The sequence below is a fragment of the Dermochelys coriacea genome, chromosome 2 (assembly GCF_009764565.3).
Source record: "Dermochelys coriacea isolate rDerCor1 chromosome 2, rDerCor1.pri.v4, whole genome shotgun sequence".
In the NCBI taxonomy this organism is placed as follows: Eukaryota; Metazoa; Chordata; order Testudines; family Dermochelyidae; genus Dermochelys; species Dermochelys coriacea.
The window spans coordinates 168,858,063-168,883,008 of NC_050069.1; the positions used below are offsets into that span (position 1 = coordinate 168,858,063).

General features: G+C 40.8%; 2 protein-coding genes across 6 annotated transcripts in view; both read right to left on the reverse strand.

The window, feature by feature from the left end:
• Positions 1-7,660, reverse strand: part of UPP1 (uridine phosphorylase 1) — a 45,275-nt gene extending 37,615 nt beyond the window's left edge. For both annotated transcript variants that reach the window (XR_006279164.1, XM_038391932.2), the window contains exons 1-2: positions 7,129-7,660; positions 4,038-4,105 (exon numbers count right to left, since the gene is read on the reverse strand). Coding sequence is in view for 1 of the 2 variants with exons in the window: in XM_038391932.2 (XP_038247860.1) it covers positions 4,038-4,090 (53 nt within the window). In the remaining variant the exon portion in view is untranslated. The remainder of the gene's footprint in view (positions 1-4,037; positions 4,106-7,128) is intronic.
• Positions 7,661-15,802: 8,142 nt separating this feature from the next.
• The window catches only part of C2H7orf57 (chromosome 2 C7orf57 homolog), a 37,455-nt gene continuing 28,311 nt past the window's right edge, over positions 15,803-24,946 (reverse strand). Inside the window, exons 6-9 of one of the 4 annotated variants that reach the window (XM_038391176.2) lie at positions 24,693-24,793; positions 22,983-23,119; positions 19,598-19,769; positions 15,803-17,099 (exon numbers count right to left, since the gene is read on the reverse strand). In XM_038391176.2, coding sequence (XP_038247104.1) covers positions 17,030-17,099; positions 19,598-19,769; positions 22,983-23,119; positions 24,693-24,793 — 480 coding nt within the window. In that variant the 3' untranslated portion in view covers positions 15,803-17,029. The remainder of the gene's footprint in view (positions 17,100-19,597; positions 19,770-22,982; positions 23,120-24,692; positions 24,794-24,946) is intronic. The other 3 variants (XM_043508658.1, XM_043508657.1, XM_038391178.2) reach the window with 3 other exon arrangements.

The following is a 24,946-nucleotide window of genomic DNA, read 5'->3' on the forward strand; positions in this document are numbered from 1 at the left end:
GCTGGCGAGATTGGTGACAATACAAATGGGGATCTGAAAGAGGAGATGAGAGAGACAATGTGGAAGAAGTGGAAATCAGAGACAACATAGTAGGGAGAAAAATACTGAAGAGTAAGAGAAAACAGAGAAAAGAGTGTAAAAAGGAACAGAAAGGGAAGAAAAGACACAAATAAAGACTGGTTTCAGAGTGGTAGCCATGTTAGTCTGTATCAGCAAAAGACTATTGTTGTTTTTTTAAATAAAGACTGATAAATCATTTGTCTAGAAACAGCTCCTCTGACTAGTTAGTGAAAAGAGGTGGTGCGTCCAGAAAACCTGACTGAGGAACTAGAATATGCCAAGAGCAATGGGAAAATATCAAATCCTTGACACTTTATGATACCCTCACATTAAGTTGAATGTAGACCAGATAGAGGAAAATTATATATGCAAATTCTGTATTAGGCCATGGAAACTTTGCAAAAGTCAGCTTACAAAGTGAAGCCATAGCAGGTTGGAAACTCTAACTATTAGCCAGAAACTGGTGTAAACTCTTGGAGTACCCCTCAAAGTACTTTGTGATTACAGATGCCAATTTTAGTTGGACGAATTCCTGGAGATTTCATCACATGACATAATCTTTTATTAAAGATTAATCTTTCATTCCTGGAGACTCCAGGCCAATCCTGGAGGGTTGGCAATCCTATTTATGATAAACGAGGCCAAAGGCCCAGTGCCTTCTGCACCCAGAATCATGAACTAATAGCTTAGGCTTTGTCTACGCTTGAAAGTTATAGCTGCATAATTACGTCAGCCGGGTATGAAAACAACACACCTCTGACCAATGTAGCTATGCTGACATAGCATCGAGTGTAGATGCAGCTATGTGTACAGAAGAATGCTTCTGTTGAGGTAGCTATCATTGTTCAGGGAGGTGGTGTTCCTACAATGACAGAAAAAAACCCTTCCGTCAGCGTAGGCTGAGTCTACTCTACAGGGCTATGCTGACATAGTCTCTGGAGCGTACACATATCCTCAGTAATGCATACCCTGGAGTGGCTTATTTCTGTTGGGAATATGGCTTAGTAAATTTAGGTTTAATCTTTAAAAAAAAAACAACAAGTCAATTTTATGGAGGTTTATGTAACATATCCTTCCAGTAGGGAAATTAGTTCCCAGTGAAAGAACTGGAGAAAATAGGGAAATGTTGTAAACATTTTTCCCCTAACAATTTAAATATATAAATAGTTTAATTTTTTCCTGACTATTTCTCTCTAAGATTCTCTGGGCTATGTAGTCCCCTTCTCCCCCTCCCATCCTCTGCAGAGAGTCAGAGCTGTCAGAGCTAAAGGAGAAAAAATGTCAGTTTTAACCAGTAGCGTAGTCAAGGGTAAACAGAGCTGCCCACTTCTCATTTGGGGAATATGGAGTTTAGGTTAGGTTAGTTTACCTACTTCTCTTTTTACTCCTACACCGTTTTAAACTGACCCATCCCACACAATGTGACAAATCACCCTTTCAAAATCAATTCACTGTCTTTTAGAAAAACTAAATGTTCATTAAGCAACAGTTTTTCATTTGGCTTTAACAAGAGAAAATGGCTGAAAAAGCAGATTGGCATTTTGGGCAGTTTAGCAATGCGCTCTCCCCACATCTCACTGGTCCTAACTGTCCTCAGAAAGTACTTGGGATACCTTTGTTCTCCTACTTATCCCTCCCCCTATTTAACACACTTGGTGTAGGGATGATGAGGTTGCAGCCATGCCCCAGAGAGTGCTGATGAACAGCTATGACATCATCAGAAAGGCCCAGCTGGCCCTGCAGATTGTGGCTTTGGACAATCAGTGTCCCCAAACCAATATTCCACATTATCACTCAGAAATATTTCTGCCCCATTATGTGGGAATTAACCTCTTTGTACCAATAATACAGAGCAATTACTTGACTATGGTGATATTAGCTGGAGTCATTACAAGATTCAAACAGGATGTGTTTTAGAATCATCCAACAGTTTGTTTTTGCACATGCAGAAAACACTTCCTTTTTATTTGGACACCAGCCCCTTTGTGATAAAAGCGCAACCCAAGACACAATGAAGTAAACTGTAATACACTAATATTTCTCTCTCTCTCTCTCGATATATATTAGGGCTGTCGATTAATCGCAGTTAACTCACGCGATTAACTCAAAAAAATTAATTGGGATTAAAAAAATAATCGCAATTAATCACAGTTTTAATCCGACTGTTAAACAACAGAATACCAATTGAAATTTATTAAATATTTTGGATGTTTTTCTACATTTTCATATATATTGTATTTTGTGTTGTAATTGAAATCAAAATGTGTATATTATTTTTTATTATAAATATTTGCCCTGTAAAAATGATAAACAAAAGAAATAGTATTTTTCATTTCACCTCATACAAGTACTGTAGTGCAATCTGTGTCGTGAAAGGGCAATTTACAAATGTAGATTTTTGTTTTGTTACATAACTACACTTAAAAACAAAACAATGTAAAACTTCAGAGTCCACTCAGTCCTACTTCTTGTTCAGCCAATCGCTAAGACAAACAAGTTTGTTTACATTTACAGGAAATAACGTTGCCCTCTTCTTATTTAGACTGTCACCAGAAAGTGACAACAGGCATTTACATGGCACTTTTGTAGCCGGCATTGCAAGGTATTTATATGCCAGATGTGCTAAACATTCGTATGCCCCTTCATGCTTTGGCACGTGTTGTAATTGAAATCAATATATCTGAAAATGTAGAAAATATTCAAAAATAAATGGTATTCTATTATAATTTAACAGTGGGATTAATCCCGTAATAATCGTGATTAATAAAATTAATCACGAGATTAATCACACTGTTAACAATAATATAATACCACTTATTTAAATAGTTTTGAAAAATATATATATAAATCCACAAATATTGTCAAATTCACAAGGCATGTTCCAACATCACTGTCTTCATGATTGGCTTTAATACTGTGTCCCTCCCTCCTTCTGTCTGCATTTTGTCCTTATTGGGCCACACCCTTTAATCAGATGCATACAGATGGATCCCTGCACTCACAGACACCTAGGGCCTTGGGCTCCAATCTTGCAAAGACTTATGTATGTGATTAACTTTACTATAACAAGTAGTACCATGAGTTTAAGATAGTAAAGTTTTTGCAGCATTGAAGCATTGCATGGTAAGCTCTTCAGAGCAGAGAACTTTTCCTCTTGCATCTGTGTGAAGTGCCTCCTACATTTTAGGTGCCAGCTAAGTAAACAAAAAATATCTGAGGGCTAACCATTAATCTTTGACACTCAGTTTCTTATACCAACATAAATCTAAAGAAAGAATAAGATAATTGGATTGAAATATTCGTTCAAAATTCCAAAATACATGGGATGAAATTCTGGCACCATTCAAGTCAATGGTAAAGCTCCCATTTACTTCAGTTGAGCCAGGGTTTCATGCACAGTCTACACTCGATTTTCCAGTATAAGTATAATGGTATAAAGAAAAAGAGGACTTGTGGCACCTGAGAGACTAACAAATTTATTTGAGCATCAGCTTTCGTGAGCTACAACTCACTTCATTGTAGCTCACGAAAGCTTATGCTCAAATAAATTTGTTAGTCTCTCAGGTGCCACAAGTACTCCTTTTCTTTTTGTGGATACAGACTAATACGGTTGCTACTCTGAAACCTATCATTATATTGGTATAGTTATTCTGGCAAACCCTTCTAATTTAGACACAGCTGGTGTCTTAACTAAATAAAACTATGCCTTCCAACTTACTTTTTTGCCAGTATAACTGAGTCCACACTAAGGCTTTTCCCAGGACAAAAATGTTGGAAAGAAATCACATGCCTAACTGATATTACAATAGCAGTGAAAGTTTTGAGCTTAGACCTGGCCACAGTCCACATCTGTTCTGTAGAGTTTTACTATTTAAAACATTAGGTTGTGAAATGAAAAACATGCTATTTGGGAGGAGTTAAAAGTGGTACATTTATATACCTTCAAAGTAGATACTGAAATTAGTTTTGGTTCTTACTTTGACGACTGTTCATCCTCAGTCTTCTTCTCAGCTGTTATACCAGGTGCCATTCTATACAGTTAGACCTGAAGGAAGAAAACAGCGTATGGTACATCAGTGACAAAATAAGGCCCTGATCCTCCAAAGATCTACATGTATGCTGAATTTTACACACTGCTTAGTCCCATTTTAAAATTAGTTTAATTAATTGTAATGCAGATGTTGCATCTAGTCTATATAGTCATTAATCTTAACTCTAAAAAATAAATAAATACATTAATAAGAAGGTCTACACATAATACAGCCCCTTCAAAAATGGTGAAATTTCAAAAATGTGAGCATCTGACCATTAGATTTTTTAAAAATGCATTTACCCAAAATTAAAATGGACAATTTTACAGCTGATTCCAGTGGATTAAATATCTCTGCATCAAAACTTGAACTACACAAAGACATTTTTTGTTATTCTTATGCAAAATAGAATTGACACATTCTGTATGACTAAGACAAATTATAAAATTTCGTAAAGGAAGTTTTGCATCATTGCTGAGCCCAAATAAGTACACAAATAAATGGGAGGTGAACACTATTGAGTCAAATCTCTTCCTTAAAGAAACACTCAACCTAATAACTGCAATAGAAGGAAAGAGTCAGATTTTGTAACAAAATTACAAAATAATTTTTTTCCGAGAAAGAAACACAGAAGATCTGATGAAAAAATCCTGAATATTTACATGTGGGAAAAGAGAAGTGTGTTGCCCCTTTTTGACCCCAGTGGCTAGTTAAAAGTTTGGGGCCCTGGGGATGTTCCAGTTGGAAGCAAAAATTGATTGAGTCTAGTATTTTTCTTGATGCAGCCTGTTTACTTACAAGGAATGAGCAAAGTCCCTATGTCTCTGAATACAGAAGGAACCAAGAACAAAAGGGGCAATTTCTTAGGCTATGTCTACACTATGGACCTTACAACGACACAGATGTACTGGTTTCAGAGTAGCAGCCGTGTTAGTCTGTATTTGCAAAAAGAAAAGGAGTACTTGTGGCACCTTAGAGACTAACAAATTTATTTGAGCATAAGCTTTGGTGAGCTACAGCTCACTTCATCAGATGCATTCAGAGGAAAATACAGTGGGGAGATTTATATACATAGAGAACATGAAACAATGGGTGTTACTGTACACACTGTAACGAGAGTGATCTCTTAAGATGAGCTGTCCTCAGTTTCTATGTGATCTCTAGACACACACACACACACATCTGTCCTCACTTTGTGTGTTATCTCTCTCTACCCACATAAAAATATTCAGACAAAAGTTCCTGGGCAGGTTCACACAGGGCAGGTTGTTTTAGGCGGGAGCTTATGTTCACAGTTATGTTAACTGGGGTTTTAACTCAACTTATAACAAGTTTCACCCCGCTCATAACAAATTATTGAGTATTGGGAATGTGTTGATGCTTAGAGGAAGGGTTTTTCCTTTATTTAGGGTAATCAGCTTTATCAAAAGAAACTATATTAAAATGTATAGCGACATTGCAGTAAACTATAAAAGTACTGGGTCAAATTTCATCACCACTTACAGTGATCCAACCTCATGGACTTGCCTCTGTGATTATAGTCAGGCATCATTCAAAGTGCTTAATAGAGGAAGATATAATTGTTAAATGGGTTAATATTTGCATAAAATCATGCTACACTTCTTAGGCAATTATTGATCCAAGTATGTGAGAGAACTGGAATGGTATTATTTCCAATAATAAGAATGTATAACTATATAACTAATATATTACACTTATGTATCTAGACTACATTTGATCCCAGATGGAGAAGAAGTCTTTCACACTCTGTTTAGTGCCTAAACTGACGAATAAATACATGATTTTTGAAGTAAATTTACAGCTATTTAAATTATTTTCAGGACTTTTAATTTTGGATCTTTAATCCTCTTTACTCATGGAATCAATATTCACTTCAATACGCTAGTGTGTTATAGATCGCTAGATGCATACATTAATACAATCTACTAAAATAGAAAATATTACTTAAAAGAAAAATTTCCATTTAAAATAGCCATGGAAACTATTTTAACAATCTTCCTTTTCAATGATACAATTTACATTAGGTAGGTGTTAAGAAATTATTGTTTTCTGAAGAAGGTACACAGTATATAGTACAAAACAGGTGCAAATTTCAAACCTAGAAGTAGATTCCCTATTTTAATCAGTGTTCAGATCTGATGATTAATATTTTACAACTATGCAAAGCCCATAATTTTTACTGTGGCTTTCTTTGATTAACGTCTTATCAGTTTTTTTTTTTAAATAGGAGCTAACTCTCAGGTTCTGATCTATCTCCTATTAAATTCGTTGGAATGAATCCTGCTGACATTAACAGGAGTTGGTTAAGCCCTCAATTTTCAGTGTGAGCATATTTTCCCTCAGCCTTAAGTGACTGCTTCCATTATATAGCACTTCTGCAATAGGCTTTCCATTCATATTGTATGCCTACTTATATATCACTCAGATAATGACAGTTCAGTATGGGTTTCTTCACATGAGGAACCCCTAGCTGATCTGTTAGTCTAATTGTGAAACATGGGTATAATTTGCTCCAAAGAAAAACTACCTCCCTGGCCAAACATCTGACCCCATAAAGCTCTCTACCAGCACCAGCAAAAATTCTGGCGTTTCATAAAAGAACAGTACAGTGCTGTCGGTTTTAAGATTCATTTCCTCATCGGGTTTCAGAGTAGCAGCCGTGTTAGTCTGTATTCGCAAAAAGAAAAGGAGGACTTGTGGCACCTTAGAGACTAACAAATTTATTAGAGCATAAGCTTTCGTGAGCTACAGCTCACTGAAGTGAGCTGTAGCTCACGAAAGCTTATGCTCTAATAAATTTGTTAGTCTCTAAGGTGCCACAAGTCCTCCTTTTCTATTTCCTCATCAGCAAGGGGACAAAGAAAGGAAATCCCAGTTCCCACAAGGGGCTTCCAGTAGCGGATTTTTAACTAGGAATGATGTATACTGGGCACAATAGCAATCGACACACTAGGCAGCTCTGTGCACAGTCAAAGGAGAGCATTGCTTGGCTGCAGTTGCATCCGCTGTGACCTACCTTGCGCGGCAGGAGAAGCTGAGCGCCAGCGGCTGCCCGGCTCCAGCGGGATCTGAATGGCACGAGCTCTTGCACCGGCTTCCAAGCTGGGAAAGAAAGCAGCGGAGTCCGGTCTCTGGCCGAGCTGGCTGCGGCTGCCGCTGGACCAAGCTCCGGGACCGGGGAGCGGCAGGAAGCGGGCGAGCGGCGCGCCCGTAGCAACGGCACGGACCCTTTGCACCCCCTCGCTCGCTCCGCTTCCAGGAAACCGAGCGCCGCAAGCCAGCACCTTGCTCTATGTCCTCAGTGCCCCCTGCCTGGCACCGCCCAGCCGCGCCGCCGCTCGGGCTCCTCCTGGGCCCGGGGAAGGAAGGGCACGTGGCCCCGCCCCAGCGCTGCGGCAGCGGCTCCGCCTGGCCCCCTCTCGCCGCCCGAGCCGGGCGGAGAGGGGCTTTCGTCCGTGCCCCGCGCTCACCTGCTGCGGGCCGGTACCGGCGGGGGGGGGGCCTCTGGTCTCCCCGCGTCCCCGCCGCCGGGCGGGCTGTTCCCCCCCCGCCCCCGTCAGCGGCCTGCCGCCGTGGGACAACGCACGGCGCGGCGGCGGCGTCTGGGGAGAGGCGGGTCGGGCTGAGCGACACTAGAAAAGCCGGGCCGGTGACGTGTGAGGGTGACAGGGCGTGGAGGGGTTTCAGCCTGGAGGTGTCAGGATGCGTGTGTGACGTGCGGGTAAAGCCCCACAGTTGTGTGTTTCATTCCGTGTGCGTGCTGCAACGGGGGGTAACAATGTTTGCGCTGGGGGTAACTGACAGTGTGTGTGTCGGGGTGGACTTGGGAGTGTTCATTGCGTGTGTGATAAGATGGGTCTATGTTCAATTTATTGTGCAACAGGAAGTGTGTGTGTGTGTGATTACAAGTGTACATAAGTGTGTGTTTAAAACTATATACCCCACTACATATTCAATCACACGGGTGTAACAAATTGTGTGTATTTGTGTATACTAGGACGTTTATCTGTGGGGGGGGGGGGGGAACAGGATGTATGTGACTGTCTCTGTGTGCCCGCAATGGGATGTGTGTTTACTTTTGTTTCGGACAAGGTGGGGGAGGTAATATCTTTTATTGGACCAACTTCTGTTATTGATCCAGTAAAAGATATTACAGCCCCCAGCTTGTCTCTCTAGTATGCTGGGGCAGACGTGGCTACTACACTGCATCATTTTATGTTTAACGGGATGTGCAGATGTCTGTGTACTGTGCAAATGTGCACAGGATGTGTATACAATAGTACAAATTCAGGTCCCTTTGAAGTCATTAAGGGATTTGCCATGTAACCAATATTTTCAATGGGATCAGGCTCTCAGTCAGCATGTATGTGTATGAAATGAGTGTAAGATACCTGTCACTGTCTTTCTAAAATTTGCAAACCGTGAATAAACTAGATTTGATGGCATATGTGCTAGCATGTGTCTAAACAGTATGACCTTGAGCCACAAAGGGACTTAGTCAGTGCAACACTGAACATCACAGCACCTCCTAGGCACCGAGAAAAGTCACAAAAGCACTGCAGTTCACAATACCTGTGTTAGGTGCTCAGGTTCCCTGTGCAATGAATGGGGAGAGATAGGAAAACAATCCACAAAAGCCAGCATGCTTGGAAGGAAGCTGCCTAATCTAGCCGATGGGAAATGCTGATCAGAGAGGCCTGTAACCTGGTGCATGGCCTTGTAGCGTCATGTAGACTTGGGCCAGCCAACCTCCACCATAACAAAGCGGTGGTTAGGCCAACTCTGAGTGAGTAGTGCTGTGACTTAGTGCATAGGGTCACAGCACCACTCAGGTTTGGCCTGGCACCTTCATGATAGAGGGGTGGCTGGTCCAAACCTGAGTGGTGCTGTGACCTGCACAAGGTTGCAATTCCTAAAGCAGGGAACCAGGCCCCATCCCCTGGGGTAAGTGCTGGAACTACTCTCCAACATCCTGTCCCCCATCCCAAGGGGCCTTCACTTTGCATCAGGCTACGACAAACGTATGTTTGCCTAGGCCAGGACCCAGTGATGGGTCAGTCCAGCCTGACAACCCATCTAGAACTTCCTTGTGACTCACTGGTGGGTTGGGACTCACTGTTTGGCAAATACTACTCTAACCACTAGGCTAAAAGTTAAAAAGTAGGCATGCTACCATCTCCTCCTCCAATTAGATTTTGAATGAGATCCAATCTGGTAGGCAGCTTCTGTATTTACCCACTGGATAGGTCCCCACATGTGATGTAGGCAGCCAAACACATGCCTTCTCCCAGTTTGTGAATTGGTCTGGGGCCCATGCAGGAGATAGGTAGCTGATTCCCTAGAGGGAGGCAGAAGTGTATGTGTCCACAGGCAGAACCTTAGGTACTGAGGGAACATCTAGACTGAAGACTTAGGTACCGAGTGAGTTTAGGTGCCTACAGTTTCTCCAGGAGTTTTGTGGACTGCAATAGAGCATAAGCCTTAGGTGCCTAAGGGCCTTTGGGATTGGGTGTAGGAAACAATGGTGTGCATGGTATGCGTTTCATATGTGCAGGGTGTGTACAGGGAGTTTATATGCAAACTTTATTGCAAAAGTGTAACCCAGTATGGTAAAGATGTGCAAATATATTTAAAACTAGACTAGACAAGCATTACAGGATGTACTGCCAGGTGGAATCCTGTATTAGCACCAGGATGATAGGTGAAATGACCTAAGTTCTATGATTAAGAGGTTAGCACACTCAGGGCGAGAATTTTACCAACAATGTGTATATGATATCATAATACCAAACAAATGGGAACCAATAGGAATTGAATAAGGAGAAAAGTTCTAGAAAGGTGTTGTTCCTTACCATCTGCATAATGAAAAGTAGCCATGTGTTCAGGTATCCTCTGAGTTGATTCCTTCTAAAACCTAGCCATTTTTTCCTTATGCCATACCCAAAATTTTCTTAAGCCACATGAGCACAATTATTGGGTCTCTATGAATTTCTGAACAAAATATAAATATTACCTAATGGACCTTTCACATTGCTGTTTTGAAAGAGCAAAATAGCTTAGTGAGAGAATTTGATACTGTTTCGTTATTCTACTACAAATATTGTGTGATTAATAGATAAGACGACTTAGGCAAATCATTAGTGTTATGTTTTTATACAATTGTTAAGGCTTTATTATTGCAAATTAAGTGATATAGTTATGTAATACCAAGTTTGATCTTGAAGCTTAACGTCCCTCCCTGCTTAGACAAAAAAGTGGAAGTGTTATTAATAGGAAACAAAGGAAGCGAACCAGGAGAATTTAAAACATTAGCAATCTTAATCCATATTGACCCACGTATCGCAGGAGAATGGGTTGTTTAAAAGACATACATATCAGATTTGGAAATAACTGGAGTGGGGTGAGGATCAGTTTTTCCCTTTAAAATGGTGAACTGCTTAATTTCCAAGCAATGTTGTGTTGCATGTCACCACAGAACCACATTTTCAGTTCTCAGGCATATGTTTAGATAAGCATTCAGGCACTCCGCATGCACCATAAAAATATCTATAAATAGGTTGCATATGACATGGATGTCAGATTTGATATTTGGGAAAATGGAACAATGAGGAATGCAGTTGAGCCTCTCTACAAATAAGATTTTTGTAGAATGGATTTTATTTCATTGCATGGTTCTTGCTCACTTACCATTGGCATTACTCCAGAATCATTTCCTTTAATACGTGGGTTCTTGCAGACAGGAAGCTCGGGATTTCCCTAAACATATATCTCTTATTAATTGATTGGCACAGCAGGAAAGTGGGTGAGAAGAAAAAAATTCCGATGGCTCCGTCTCCACATTTTGCTTCCTTCCTGTCTTATTAAGAACCAAGTTAGTCACAGGCATACCTAAATCACTCCAGGGTATGTCTACACTGAACCAGAGAGTAAGCCTCTCCCTCTCCCCCGCCTCCACATAGACTGACTTGCACTTGTGGGGCTTGGCTTGAGCTAGCCCATTCAAAATAGCAGTATGGACCTTGGGGCTTGGGTTCTCAAGCCTACAGGGAACAAGCTGCAGCTGGAGTCACAATATCCACTTGGATATTCAGGGTGGCACCAGGGGCTGAGATGGGCCAGACAGAAAATTCAGGGGGGACTGCACTCCCCACACCATGAGACCTCATCCCACCCAGGGCCCCTCCCTCTGCCCAGTTGGAGGCTGGAAGCTGGAGTGAGGCAACACAGGGCGCTGACTGCTCGCAGCTGATAAGACCTGCCTAGGTAGGGGGACCTGGGTCCAGGGCCAGCAAAGCCCTCGGGCAGCAGCAATCATGGGGGGAGGGCCCAGTAGCCTGGGCCAGAGTGGGTCAGTCCAGGCCACTGTGGGGAATCCTGGACCCACCACCCACCCTGGGCGATGCACCCTGGCAGGCGGGGACACAAGCTGTGGGCTGCTCTTGGGCACCCCAGCCTCCCGCCCAGGCATACTTCTCTGCTGCTGCTGGAGGTGGGCACCCGGTTGGGCAGCTGCAGAACAGCAGCTGCTACAGGGTGGCAATGGAGGGGTTAAAGCAAATTTTGGGGTGACTATAGCTCTCAGTAGCCTCCCTGCTGATATTTTTAGTGTGTTGACTCGAGCACTGCTAGCATGAGTCTATCTACTTGGGCTGGGAGGCGTGCTCCAAGCTGTGGTATAGACCTAGGCTAAAGGAAATTGACCACCACTATTGGGCTTCTTTGTAAATATCACAGCTCAGGACTAAGGAATCAGGGACCCAACAGCCTCCCTCAGGAAAGACATACTGAAGATATGGAAGCTTCTTAGCTTCCTTAAGTGCCCCCTCAGAGTTGTGGATGGGAAGCAAGCTACTGCCAAGCAGTCTCTTATTGAAGTTAATTCCATTTGTAAACCCCATATGACCCACGTGATTGCTTAAATTCCAAAAAAAAGTCCCTCTGTACTTAGAGGATTGGGTCAAAAGAAATCTGATGAGGTTCAACAAGGACAAGTGCAGAATCCTGCACTTAGGACGGAAGAATCCCATGCACCACTACAGACTAGGGACCGAATGGCTAGGCAGCAGTTTTGCAGAAAAGGACCTAGGGGTTATAGTGGACGAGAAGCTGGATATGAGTCAACAGTGTGCCCTTGTTGCCAAGAAGGCTAATGGCATTTTGGGATGTATAAGTAGGGGTATTGCCAGCAGATCGAGGGACATGATCGTTCCCCTCTATTCGACATTGATGAGGCCTCATCTGAAGTACTGTGTCCAGTTTTGAGCCCCACACTACAAGAAGGATGTGGAAAAATTGGAAAAAATCCAGCGGAGGGCAACAAAAATGATTAAGGGACTGGAACACATGACTTATGAGGAGAGGGTGACGGAACTGGAATTGTTTAGTCTGCGGAAGAAAAGAATGAGGAGGAATTTGATAGCTGTTTTCAACTACCTGAAAGGGGATTCCAAAGAGGATGGATCTAGACTGTTCTCAGTGGTACCAAATGACAGAACAAGGAGTAGTGGTCTCAAGTTTCAGTGGGGGAGATCTAGGTTGGATATTAGGAAAAAATTTTCACTAGGAGGGTGGTGAAGCACTGGAATGGGTTATCTAGGGAGGTGGTGGAATCTTTTTCTTAGAGGTTTTTAAGGTCAGGCTTGACAAAGCCCTGGCTGGGATAATTTAGTTGGGGATTGGTCCTGCTTTGAGCAGGGGGTTGGACTAGATGACCTCCTGAGGACCCTTCCAACCCTGATATTCTATGATACTTGGATCCTGCTGCCAGGCTGAGCCTGCTCACTCACACCTGGTACGCCTGGCACAAGGGGACAGGGCCTCAGGGTGTTTCTGGAACAAGCCTGGCCATTGCACTGTGTCAGGGTCAGGTGAAGCCTCACTGCCGAGTCCCTGTCCTGGGGTGGGGTGAGGCTGCAGGGTAATCTCCCACCTCCATGCAACCAGTGGCCTGTGCTCCCCACTGCCATGTTGGAGCATCCACATGTATTTTTTGACAAATAACATTTGCAGAATTTTAAAATATTGTGCGCAGAATTTTTAATTTTTTGGTGCAGAATCCCCTCAGGAATATGGGGTGCTGTGCAACTGTGATGGTGGGACTGTGAGGAAGGTGGTGGGCAATGGGGAGGTCTATGGGCTGGGGGCGCTGGGCAAGTGGTGTGGTGTGCACGGTGCTGTGCAGTTGTGGTGGGAGGCCAGCAGGGGAGGTCTCTGGGCGGGGTGGGGGTTGGGCATAGAGATCTGTGGTGGAGGTCTCTGGGCAAGGGGGTGCTGGGTATAAGGGTGGGGCACTGGGCAGGGAGGCGGTATGATGTGGGTCTGCCCTCAAGGGGAAGGAGCATGCTGGCAGCACAGGGCTGGGCAGGCCAGTGTGCATCTGGCAGTTGCAGGTTCGTAAACAGTGCCTTCCTGCTGGGCTGTGCAGAGCAGGGCTGCTCCCGCCACGCTGTGCCTCATTGCCCCCAGCCTGCTCTTCACGCTGAAGACTGACCATCCCGCTCCCCTGCCCCATGACCACCTACAAATATGTTTGGCTCCGGGCCCACCAAAAGTTAATTCAGCCCTGGCTACACGGATGTTAAACAATTGTTTTATACCCTCCTATTTACATTCTCTCTACTCAAATGTAGTCTACACACTGAAAAAGTTTGAGAGCTCCTGATGTAACTGCTTTTAAGTGAGTTAAATAGGACAGAGTGAGGTCAGAGGGATTCAGTGGCCAAGTCAGGAACAGACTGGTGAAGCCTGATTTCCATTCCCCTGCTAGAATCACTACACAAAATTGTTAGGTAAGAATCCTACCAGAGGGGTAAATTGCAAGGAAGCGGATTTATGTACCCAAGCCTAGATTTTTTGGGGAAATTTTGGATAGAGTTGTGTGAGGAGGGGGGGAAGAAATATTACAGGTATGAAACAGAAAGAGCAATACAGAAAAGAAAGGCCTAATCAGACTCTTTTGCTTTGCTTATAATTCCCCTGTCCAAGTCAACAGTATTAAATAGATTACCATACTCTCTTTAGCAGTTCCCTTAAACGATAGATTTTTTTTGGCAGTGCATGTACCTTTAAGTCTGTATCAGAGGCTACAAACAATTTGATTAATTTCAGAACATTTTTCTAAGAAAAGATTCAAATAAGTTGTTTCCCACTCATTATTTACTCAATTCCACTATATATGTTCTTGAAGGGAACTCCTTGAAAGGAAATTAAACAGGCTGTTAGTGCCCTGTCAAACAAACTGAAAGAAGTTCAATATCTATCTTAAGTATTTAGGTCACAAATCACAATAGTACATAGGAGTACAAAACCCCCACAACATTAATAAGCAAAAATATAAAGGATTTAAAAGTGGACTTTGCTCATAGCCATCCTATAGATGGACTGCTTACATTTGAAGAATTATTTCCACTTCCTCCCTTTTCTGACTCTCATTCCCTCTTCCTCTTGTTTTCCATCACTAAAACCCATGACAGTGAGCACTGAAGAACATTCCACTTAACACAGGAGGGGTTTCTTTTACAGTGAAAAAGAGGAGATTAAGATGGCAATATTACTTCTTACAATTTAAGTAATATAAGTATTCTCGAGGCTTTTATGAATGACATTGATCTTATGATCATAGGTCATCATTGTTAGAAATGTACAACTAGAATTGTCTATTGTACTGTAAGCTAGTCATTCCTTTCAGACACTAACAATAGATGTAAACCTGTCAGCAGGCATACAGATTACAATGCTGTTTCAGCTGACAAATGCTGAATTCCCACGGTGTGGCTTGGAGAAATTTATACGAGTGTATGGTTCTACAAGATTTTTTATAAAGCTACATAGAGTACTTATTCTCCTGAATGCTTTGTGGAGCTACAGGTAGGTTCTACAAGAAGTATGGCATTTTGTAATTGACCATACCATCTGTCCATTATAAAGCAGGAGCTCTTATACAAAATATATACCTTATTATATTACCTTTTTGAAATCCTGATACAGAACTGTCCACAATCTGCCTGCTATATGTAAACAATTTCCCACACAAATTCCCTTTCTCCCAAAGACATGAATCATTATGGAGAGGCAGTAGCCTCTGCATGATTCAGGTTGTAACAAACTTTCATTATAAAGTCTTATTTTAGCATCCCTATAATTTTGGGGATGTGTTTGGGCCCAAAGTTTCCACATTTACTCTTAAGGCAAAAGAATTCTGCAAAGCAGGAAGAAAATGTGTCAACTATTTTTGATTTACAGGTCGCAAAGAAATTGCCTTGAATTTGAAATTCTGACTTTCAGCTGACATTCTTTGTCTTCCTCTTTCTGAGAAATAGCTTGTTACTACCTTTTCAAATAGTTAAATCTCTTGGGAAAATTCATGCATTTCTTTATGCTTAATAAGAATGCTTATTTGCAAACATTATAAGATTTATTTAAGCAGTTGGGTTTTGTAAATAATGTGATAAGTACAATGTTTGCCATTTCTTAGAAACCTGAACCGGTGTTTGAAATGACAAGTGAAGTCTTGATCCCATTGACGTGAATGGCAAAACTCCCATTGTCTTCAATAAGGTCAGGATTACTCCCTAAATTTTTTGGTTTTGAATTAATAATAGGCCCACTTTCATAATAGTGTCTAACCAATTTTCTTACCAAATTAATTTAAAAGTATTGCTAAATCAATGCAAACTAATTCAGAAAACACTGTATTCAAATAGATGCTTTTTTGGTAATAGGACTTAAAACTTTTAATTTTGGATTAACAGATGTACAATGAATGGTGAATATATTCTGAAAAGGAAATAACCAAATAAACATTTCAATTGTAATAACAATTTTTGGGTTTTTTTTCCCAAGTATAAAAAGAAATTTCTTAATGAACCAAATCTAAAATTATGTCCATTCTCTAGTGGAATCTACTGAAACAGATTCAATGTTTGCATGGTTTATGGGATTCAAGGGACAAACCCTAATTCAAACAGACAAAAGTAAATGTGAAAATGCAGTACTGAAAATTATTAATACGTCCCTGCTTTCAGAATAACATCTTTACCATTAATATGCATTGTTATTTCAAAAAATATAACTTTTTTTTGCTTAATATGAACCAACACAGAATTCTAGCATTAAATAGAATTTTGTTGACCCAGTCAAAATTACAAGACATACAAAATTATTAAGACTTTAAAGGCTTTAAGTGCAGATAGCATGCATTGCTCAGATCAGTCTCATTGTTTATGCTGTTGAACCACTTCCAGTGATGCAAAACATGCAAAACTATGATACATGATGCTACAGAATCTGCTGAGTTGGTCCTGTTCCTGCAGCAATGCCACTGATCAAGCAATTCTTATGTAGCAGCTCTTATGGAGCGCCGCAGTGCTGTAAGAAAGCCGTAAACCTGGTCTAAGAGTTTTTGTACCAGTATAACTTGTCAGTTGGAAGTAGTTATACCAGTACAATCTTTAGTGTAGACACGTTTACATCAGTATACTTCCCCTTCCTTTAATGGCATAACTGTGTCCAGAGTACAGGGGATTGTACTACTTTAACTATACTGGCACAGTATTTGTGTGTAGACAAAACCTTAGTGAAAGGCAAATTGATGGTAATGGTGTAGTACTAGTCTGGTGGAACCAGTGATAATAAAGGCTTCAATTTTGTATGCTGACATGACATTAAAACCAGACCTAGATGTATACTGCAGTAGCTATTGTCTACACTGTAGAACTTGCTGGAGTGAAGCACTGAACTAATTTCATCTCTGGTGTAAAGCTACTGAAATAAATTAAGTTGCACCAGGGATGAATTTAACTACAATGGTTAGATATATATAATTAACAAATATCAACCTATAAACTTAGGAGCCTGTGTCATAAGCCATATCATGCTTTAGTGTTCTTGATGCTCTTTTTAAAATATTAATATATTTATTACATCTCTGAAGCTGCAGCTTTTACTTGTTGTCTGTTGGAGTCAATTCGGGCTGGGATGTCTCTGAACCTGCAATACAAAAAAATGAGAGACTTGATGACAACTTCTGACAATAAAACAATGTGGCCAAATACTAACCTTTCACTTGCAAAAAATACCTACAAAGTCTAATACTTCTATATTTGTAAGTGACCGGGAGGAAAGACAATGCTACATGTGAAGTTTGCAATGCATTGCTGCTCTCTGACCAAGAATCAATGCCCTGTAACGCTTCCTTATCCATTGCTCACTTGTATGCATCCTGTGTGGTGGAAAAGTGGCAAAACAGCCTCAAATATAGCAATGCTCCACACATGAAGCCAGCTGCAGAGAGAAACTAACTAAGACCCTGATTCTGCCAGTTCTGTGTGGACAGACCCTAGTGCCTATGCGGAAGTCAATGGCCAGTGGAGATGCCTAGCTGTAGATCCGTCACTTCAGCTGTACGATGCTCCTAAACTACCTCTACCCATGAAAACATGAAGGGAGCCCAAGCAGAGCTGAACTCCATTTCCTGTGGAAATGTGTACTCTCTGTGAGGGGCCCCCATATTCTGATATTCAACTGTTCAGCAGAATCACAGTAGCAGTGCTCCATTTGTGACACTCCATACCCATTAAGGAAGGGGCAAAATTTATAACTTGATTTAAATGTAAATTTACAATCCTACTCAGTGAAAGTCCCTTTATTGCAGAAGAGCTCTACATTTGTAACCCTCCAGCCCCATTTCTATATACAAAGCTCACTCATAATACTACTGTTGCTAACTGTAACAAGAGGAGGCAGGGAACAAGATAAAAAATAAAAGACAGGGGAAAAAAAGTTTGGGGTAGAGGAGGTAAGGATAGATAGAAAAAGGTACCAAAGGGGAAAAAGTAAGTGCTAAATACAAAAGTAGAAATAATCGTCCGAACATTTGTATCCCATATAATTTTCCAACTGATTATTATGTGGAATACCAAATTGAGAAGTAAGACAGCAATATGTGAACTTTAATAGCTTAATACCATGCAACAAAACAGTTTGTCCTCCCTTTATAACTAATCTTAGATGATATGGAATGGGTTATGTTTCATGTGGGAGATTTACATGATCACAATCTAGGGAAATTTCAACACCTGTGCCCTTTTAGATATTTCTTTGCATAGTTGTTACTCAATTTAAAGTTGCAAATTAAAAACACTTCATTCTCACTGTCACTGCACATAACTCAAAACAAGATCCTGAACAATTTGACACAATACCAATTGGCTAACTACATCACCAACAACTTGCCATCTCTCTCACACACCATGGAACTCCAAAATCTAGATACTTTCTGGCAATTTACATAACACCAGTCAATGTGGTAGGTATTTACATGGATCTGTCAGTTTATGAAGTTAGTACTTTGGGACTGTTACAATTTAAGGATGGTGCTGTAGCCATTAACCTAACTGGCACCCAGTAAATGTGCCCAGCAATTATAGTGGTAGTATCCGAAGTTCTAAATTATGACGTTGCCAAGCCTGAGCCTTGTTGTGAAGTGGGAAGAGATGTACTGCTTCAGCACCACTGACTGGCAGAACTAAGCCTTTGAAAAAGTGTGGGAGTAGAGGGGAGTGGAAGAAGATACTGCAAACAGTCCTCCCAATGCAGTCCTATCAGCATGAAGGGGGCAAGATCAAGGTTGTCCAAAGATACAACTCATGTGAGGTCAGTCAGACCTGCTGCCAGTACTAACTAGCCCATCTCCTTTGCATATTGCAAGAGAGACTATATCTGAGACTGTACAGGTGTGGGAGGACTCTACTGGGAGGAAAAACAAGCATGATCTCACCTTAACTATCTAATTACAGCTAGAAAAGGCATCTCAAGTCATTAGAAATCTGTCACACATATATACACGCACACACACTGTAAAAGTTATTGACTTTTCACCATTCTTCGTAATATGTCTGTCACTTCATTTTCTTTTATGGTTGATATTTAAATTCTATTTGAAGTCACGCTATATAAATTAATTAAAAAATAAAAAATAAAATGAAAAAGTGAGAGAATCAAACAACAACTAGTCATTACCCTGAAATTCCTAACTCATTGAGGCAACATCTAGTCACACATACCTTGAATCAGAGCTTGGCAGGTTAAGCTACCCACCTAACCTGCCTCAGTTTCAGATGCACTACAGTAAAACAAACATTAAAAATTAAAAACATGCATGCTCTGAGACTCAATGTATGTGCCTTTCCTTCATTTCCTGAGATGCTCCTTCCTAGGGTCACACACAAATCTGCTTCTACTGAAAAAATTAAATTGGAAATTTAATAATGCGGTATCTTAAATTTCCACATATAGAGATCCCAATAGTTGAAAAATTCAGGAAGAAGAAGTGTTATGCGTTAAGTAAAATCCAAAACCAAGAGTAATAAAAACATTAAATGTTTGTGTTAGGGAAAAGTTTTTAGGTTGCTTCGTTGATTAATGAAGACTTTAATTCTCTAAAAACAGCAATGGGTTTTGTGGGGATAGGGAGTGGGATGGCATACATGTTGAGTTTGAAGAGTGACTTCTTAGGTGGGGCACCTATTTCAGGTCCAGATTGAGATCTGGGTTCATCCTTTATTTTTGCAACAGTTTTTCTTTTGAATGACAATGTATATTTTTTAGCTTTCTGCTTCTTTTCTATTTTCTTCTGGTACTCACTTGGAAGAAGAGACTCTGCAAGAAATAATGCAGAAAGAACACTTTACTAAAGATGCCATAATAATAAAATTAACAGATAGTGTATAAAAAAACTAATTAAGCAAGTTTTAAAATTCTTAAACCAACCTAAATCAATTACCTGCCTCTAAACCTATTTATAGTTACTGGCTCTGTGGATGAGGGGAAAGTAGTAGACGTGTTGTTCCTTGACTTTAACAAAGCTTTTGACACAGTCTCCCACAGTATTCTTGCCAGCAAGTTAAAGAAGTATGGGCTGGATGAATGGACTATAAGCTGGATAGAAGGCTGGCTAGATTGTCAGGCTCAACGGGTAGTGATCAATGGCTCCATGTCTAGTTGGCAGTCGGTCCTCGAGCCGGTTTTGTTCAATATCTTCTTTAATGATCTGGAGGATGGAGTGGATTGCACCCTCAGCAAGTTTGCAGATGACACTAAACTGGGAGGAGAGGTAGATATGCTGGAGGGTGGGGATCGGATACAGAGGGACCTAGACAAATTAGAGGATTGGGCCAAAAGAAATTTGATGAGGTTCAACAAGGACAAGTGCAGAGTCCTGCACTTAGGACGAAAGAATCCCATGCACCACTACAGACTAGGGACTGAATGGCTAGACAGCAGTTCTGCAGAAACGAGAAGCTGGATATGAGTCAACAGTGTGCCATTGTTGCCAAGAAGGCTAATGGCATTTTGGGATGTATAAGTAGAGGCATTGCCAGCAGATCAAGAGACATGATCGTTCCCCTCTATTTGACATTGGTGAGGCCTCATCTGGAGTACTGTGTAAAGTTTTGGGCCCCACACTACAAGAGGGATGTGGAAAAATTGGAAAACGTCCAGCGGAGGGCAACAAAAATGATTAAGGGACTGGAACACATGACTTACGAGGAGAGGAGAGGCTGAGGGAACTGGGATTGTTTAGTCTGCGGAAGAGAAGAATGAGGGGGGATTTGATAGCTGCTTTCAACACCTGAAAGGGGGTTCCGAAGAGGATGGATCTAGACTGTTCTCAGTGGTAGCAGATGAGAGAACAAGGAGTAATGGTCTCAAGTTGCAGTAAAGGAGGTTTAGGTTGGATATTAGGAAAAACATTTTCACAGGGAGGGTGGTGAAGCACTGGAATGAGTTATCTAGGGAGGTGGTGGAATCTCCTTCCTTAGAAGTTTTTAAGGTCAGGCTTGACAAAGCCCTGGCTGGGATGATTTAGTTGGGGATTGGTCCTGCTTTGAGCAGGGGGCTGGACTAGATGACCTCCTGAGGACCCTTCCAACCCTCATATTCTATGATTCTATGATTTGCACCATGGTTAAGATCAATATGTATATTATTTTGAGTGAAATTTTCTGAGTGAGTACATTTTATAATCACAGTTTAATAATACACATAGCTCTCTACAGTGTGCATGTATGCATATACTAACATAGTATGCATACAAGCATACTATAGAGAACCATGTTGTTATTCAAAATCAAGAACATATTGCCCACATTTTTAGATTTGGCTCAAGGCATATGTTACCCAAAAAAACAAATGTTTCTAAACTAAAGATAACAATGTAAAAAGTTAGAGGAACAAATGGAGGACACCTTTGAAATAAATGTATTTAAGTATTCAAATTTACTATACGAAATAGCAGTTGCACAGTTTCATGAAGCAGAAGTACAAACAAAACATTTGCTATGCTTCAGAAGTGAACAAAGGCAGAAGCACTGACTAGAGCAGAGGTGGGCAAACTAAAGCCCACGGGCCGCATCTGGCCCAGGGGACCATCCTGCCCAGCCCCCGAGCTCCTGGCCAAGGAGGCTAGCCCTGGCCCCTCCCTGCAAGTTACGCCGCTGCGCGGGCAGTGCTCTGGGAGGCGGGGCTGCGCGGCAGCGTGTCTGGCTCTGGCTGGGCAATGCGATGGTCAGACATGCTGTTCTGAACGGCATGGTAGGGGGAACCGGGGGGTTGGATTAGGGGCAGAGAGTCCCAGGGGGCAGTCAGGAGACTGGGTGGTTTGATGGGGCGGAGGTTCGGGGGGGTGGGCGGTCAGAAGATGGGGAACAGGAGGCGGTTGGTTCGGGGGGGGCAGTCAGGGGATGGGGAGCGGGGGAGGGTCCCAGGGAGCAGTTAGGAGTCGGGGTCATGGGAGGGGGCAGTCAGGGAACAAGGAGCGGGGTTGGATGGGTCAGGGATTTTGAAGGGGGCAGGCAGCGGGCGGGAAGTGGGAGGGGCAGATAGGGGGCAGGGGCCAGGCTGTTTGGGGAGGCACAGCCTTCCCTACCCGGCCCTCCATATAGTTTTGCAACCCGATGTGGCCCTCAGGCCAAAAAGTTTGCCCACTCCTGGGCTAGAGATATGTTGTAAACAGCTAGTAGGGTGGCAGGGAGTCTTGCCAACTTGGGGGAAGAGGGGGGAAAAGGTTACATGAAATGGAAATGAACTGTAAAAGTCTGGTGGTCCAAACTATATTTCTGTATTTAGTATCAATTAATAATGGTTGTGTGTCAGTGAATATGTAGCTTTAAGATTACCATCTAATTATTAATAGAAGATTTCTTGAAGTCAGTCGTTGCTTGTGGATGTTGCTCACTTTAAAAACAGTCAGATACACAAATAATAATGCTATATATTTGTAGTTTTATGGAACAGTGCATGCATGACAAAGTGAGATTCTAAAGCATGAGCACTGCATAGCTGTGTTTTATTTGTTGCTGTTGGATTTTTTCACCCTAACAGTGTTTCTTCTAAACCTCCATACTCAAAAGCAGACAGGAATTAGTTTTTGCATAATGATCTACCTATCATACTGTTGGTTTTTGCTGTGTTTAGGATGGAGATTTCAGTAAAGAACTAAGAGCCAAGTTCTATGTACCTAAGCCAGGATCAAGAAGAATATTTAAACATTTGCTTAACTTTAAGCATGTGATTGGATCTGTCTCTTCAATCTCTTAGATAAATAAAACAAGCAGAATTTAGCCACAAGACAAAACCAAAGCATACTTTCACAACTTAAAAGATATACAAAGCCACTGACAACTTTGCCCCTACAATTAAAGTCACATATATTTTTTAAATTAAGCCCGTATTGGATTAGTTAGAGCAAAATAATAAAGTCAATGTAATCATATTCAAAAGTAAGATGTCTGAGCTGATGGAGCTAATATTGGTTACTAAATTTAGATAACTGCTAAATTAAAGAAAAAAAATAGTCACAATACACTTCACCTTCAGGCTGTTCATTATTTTTTGAGGTTTGCTGAATCTTTTTCTCCCAGTCATTACGCTGTTGAATCCAATCATCCCTGTAACCATTGCTAATCAGTTTGCTGAAGTTTACTGGTTCGTTGTTTTTCTGACCAGGCCTATACAAAAATAAATAAATAAATGAATAAAATACAAATATATAATCAGACAAGAGTTCAGAAATAAAACATAAGAAAGAATTGGCAGCAACAGTTTTATTTTACAGAAAAGAGAGTGGTATCTTATACCAAGTTCTTTTATATGCAAGTAAATAACAAAAACAGAAATGTCATTCATATTATTTATTTTCCCAGGGATTAATTAGCATAATATGAATTTAACATGCTTCTTATAAAATAATGTCATAAGGTTTGCATAATCAATCATAAATAACCATTGGTTTTTTATCATAATTAAGAGAGAAATTTTGTAGTCCTCATTCAACAAAACGCAATTAACGAGAGATTTGTGTGATTGAGGGTTGCAAGATTTGGCCCTGTAGCAGAATGGTAAAGTAAGATGAAAAGGGTAATTCATGTCAGAAATGGAGAAGTAAAGCAAATAAAAAAGTCATTAAGTTCAAAAACTAGAATCCTAAGCAATGTTAAGGGTATATCTACACACATTTTGGTGCGAGCCTCCCAGCCTGGGTCGACAGACTTGGGCTAGCAGGGCTCATACTAGCACTCTAAAAATTGCTGTGCAGACAGTGCTTTTAAATTGCAGTTCAAGCTGTGAAGCCTACGGAGAGGGGTAGGCTTCAGAGCATAGGCTTCAGTCTGAGCTGCAACGTCAAAGCGCTGTCTAGACAATTGTTTTTGGAGGGGCTAGCCTGAGTCCCATTAACATGTCTACCAACCCAGGACAGGCAACTCACTCTAAAATGCTGTGTAGAAATACCCAAAGTTACATAAATGTGGCATTTTCTATTCCCATTTTTGCTGTTAAACATATACATAATGTTTTGTTCAAATTATTAAGCATATATTATAAAACATATTGGGACTATACATTTATTCCTTTATATTTTATAATAATTAAAGTAAATATTCTTTTAACAACTTGATACCATCTAATTATACACATAGCTAAATGATGTAATCGCATGTTCCTATCAGTTACCCTGGTTCTCCCTCCTATAGTTTGTTACACCACTTATTTCTTGTCTTAAATTAGATGGTAAACTCTTCAAGCGAAGATGATAACTTAATGTGTCTACACAGAACCCAGACCAAACATCAGTCTCAATCTTAACTGTATTCTTTGTGCACTACTTTAATACAAATAGTGATAATGGACATTATGGTCCATTCACTGCATTGCATTGAGAACCAAAAACAAACACTATTTTAAAAAAGTCTTCTGTTTTAAAAACACAACAAGAAAGTACTGGATGTACACAATAAACATCATTGTAGGAACCTAAAAGTTTTGAATGTACTGACTTATGTGTGCTTACTTTTTCAACTTTGTAGTTACATTTAATGGTATATCCTAAAAATTAAACATGACTTAAGTTACTTATAAAACCATTTTAATATTTCAGATAGTACATGTGGTAGCCTGAGAGTCAAGGTAGCTCAGGCCCATTACAAATATAAGTCCTGATCCTACAAATATTTATATAGGTGAGTAAAGTTAAAATGTTTTCAGAATCAGGGCCTTAGTTAATACAATGTGTGTGCTACTTACATAGGTGGAAAGTAAAGCCTATTTACCCCGTGGAATTCCTTATTTGCAGTAGAGGGTTGTATTCGGTTTGGGTATTTGGGGTTTATAGCAGGAAGCTTTACCTGTGTTAAAGAAAACCTAATTTAAGAACAATGTTATGATTAAAGAAATATGCATGATCAGGGGACATCAGAAAAAGGGATTACTTTGGTAGCTCTAAATATCTTCAGTATTTGCACAATTCAAGGTACAGTATTTCTAGCAGTAAGTTTAGG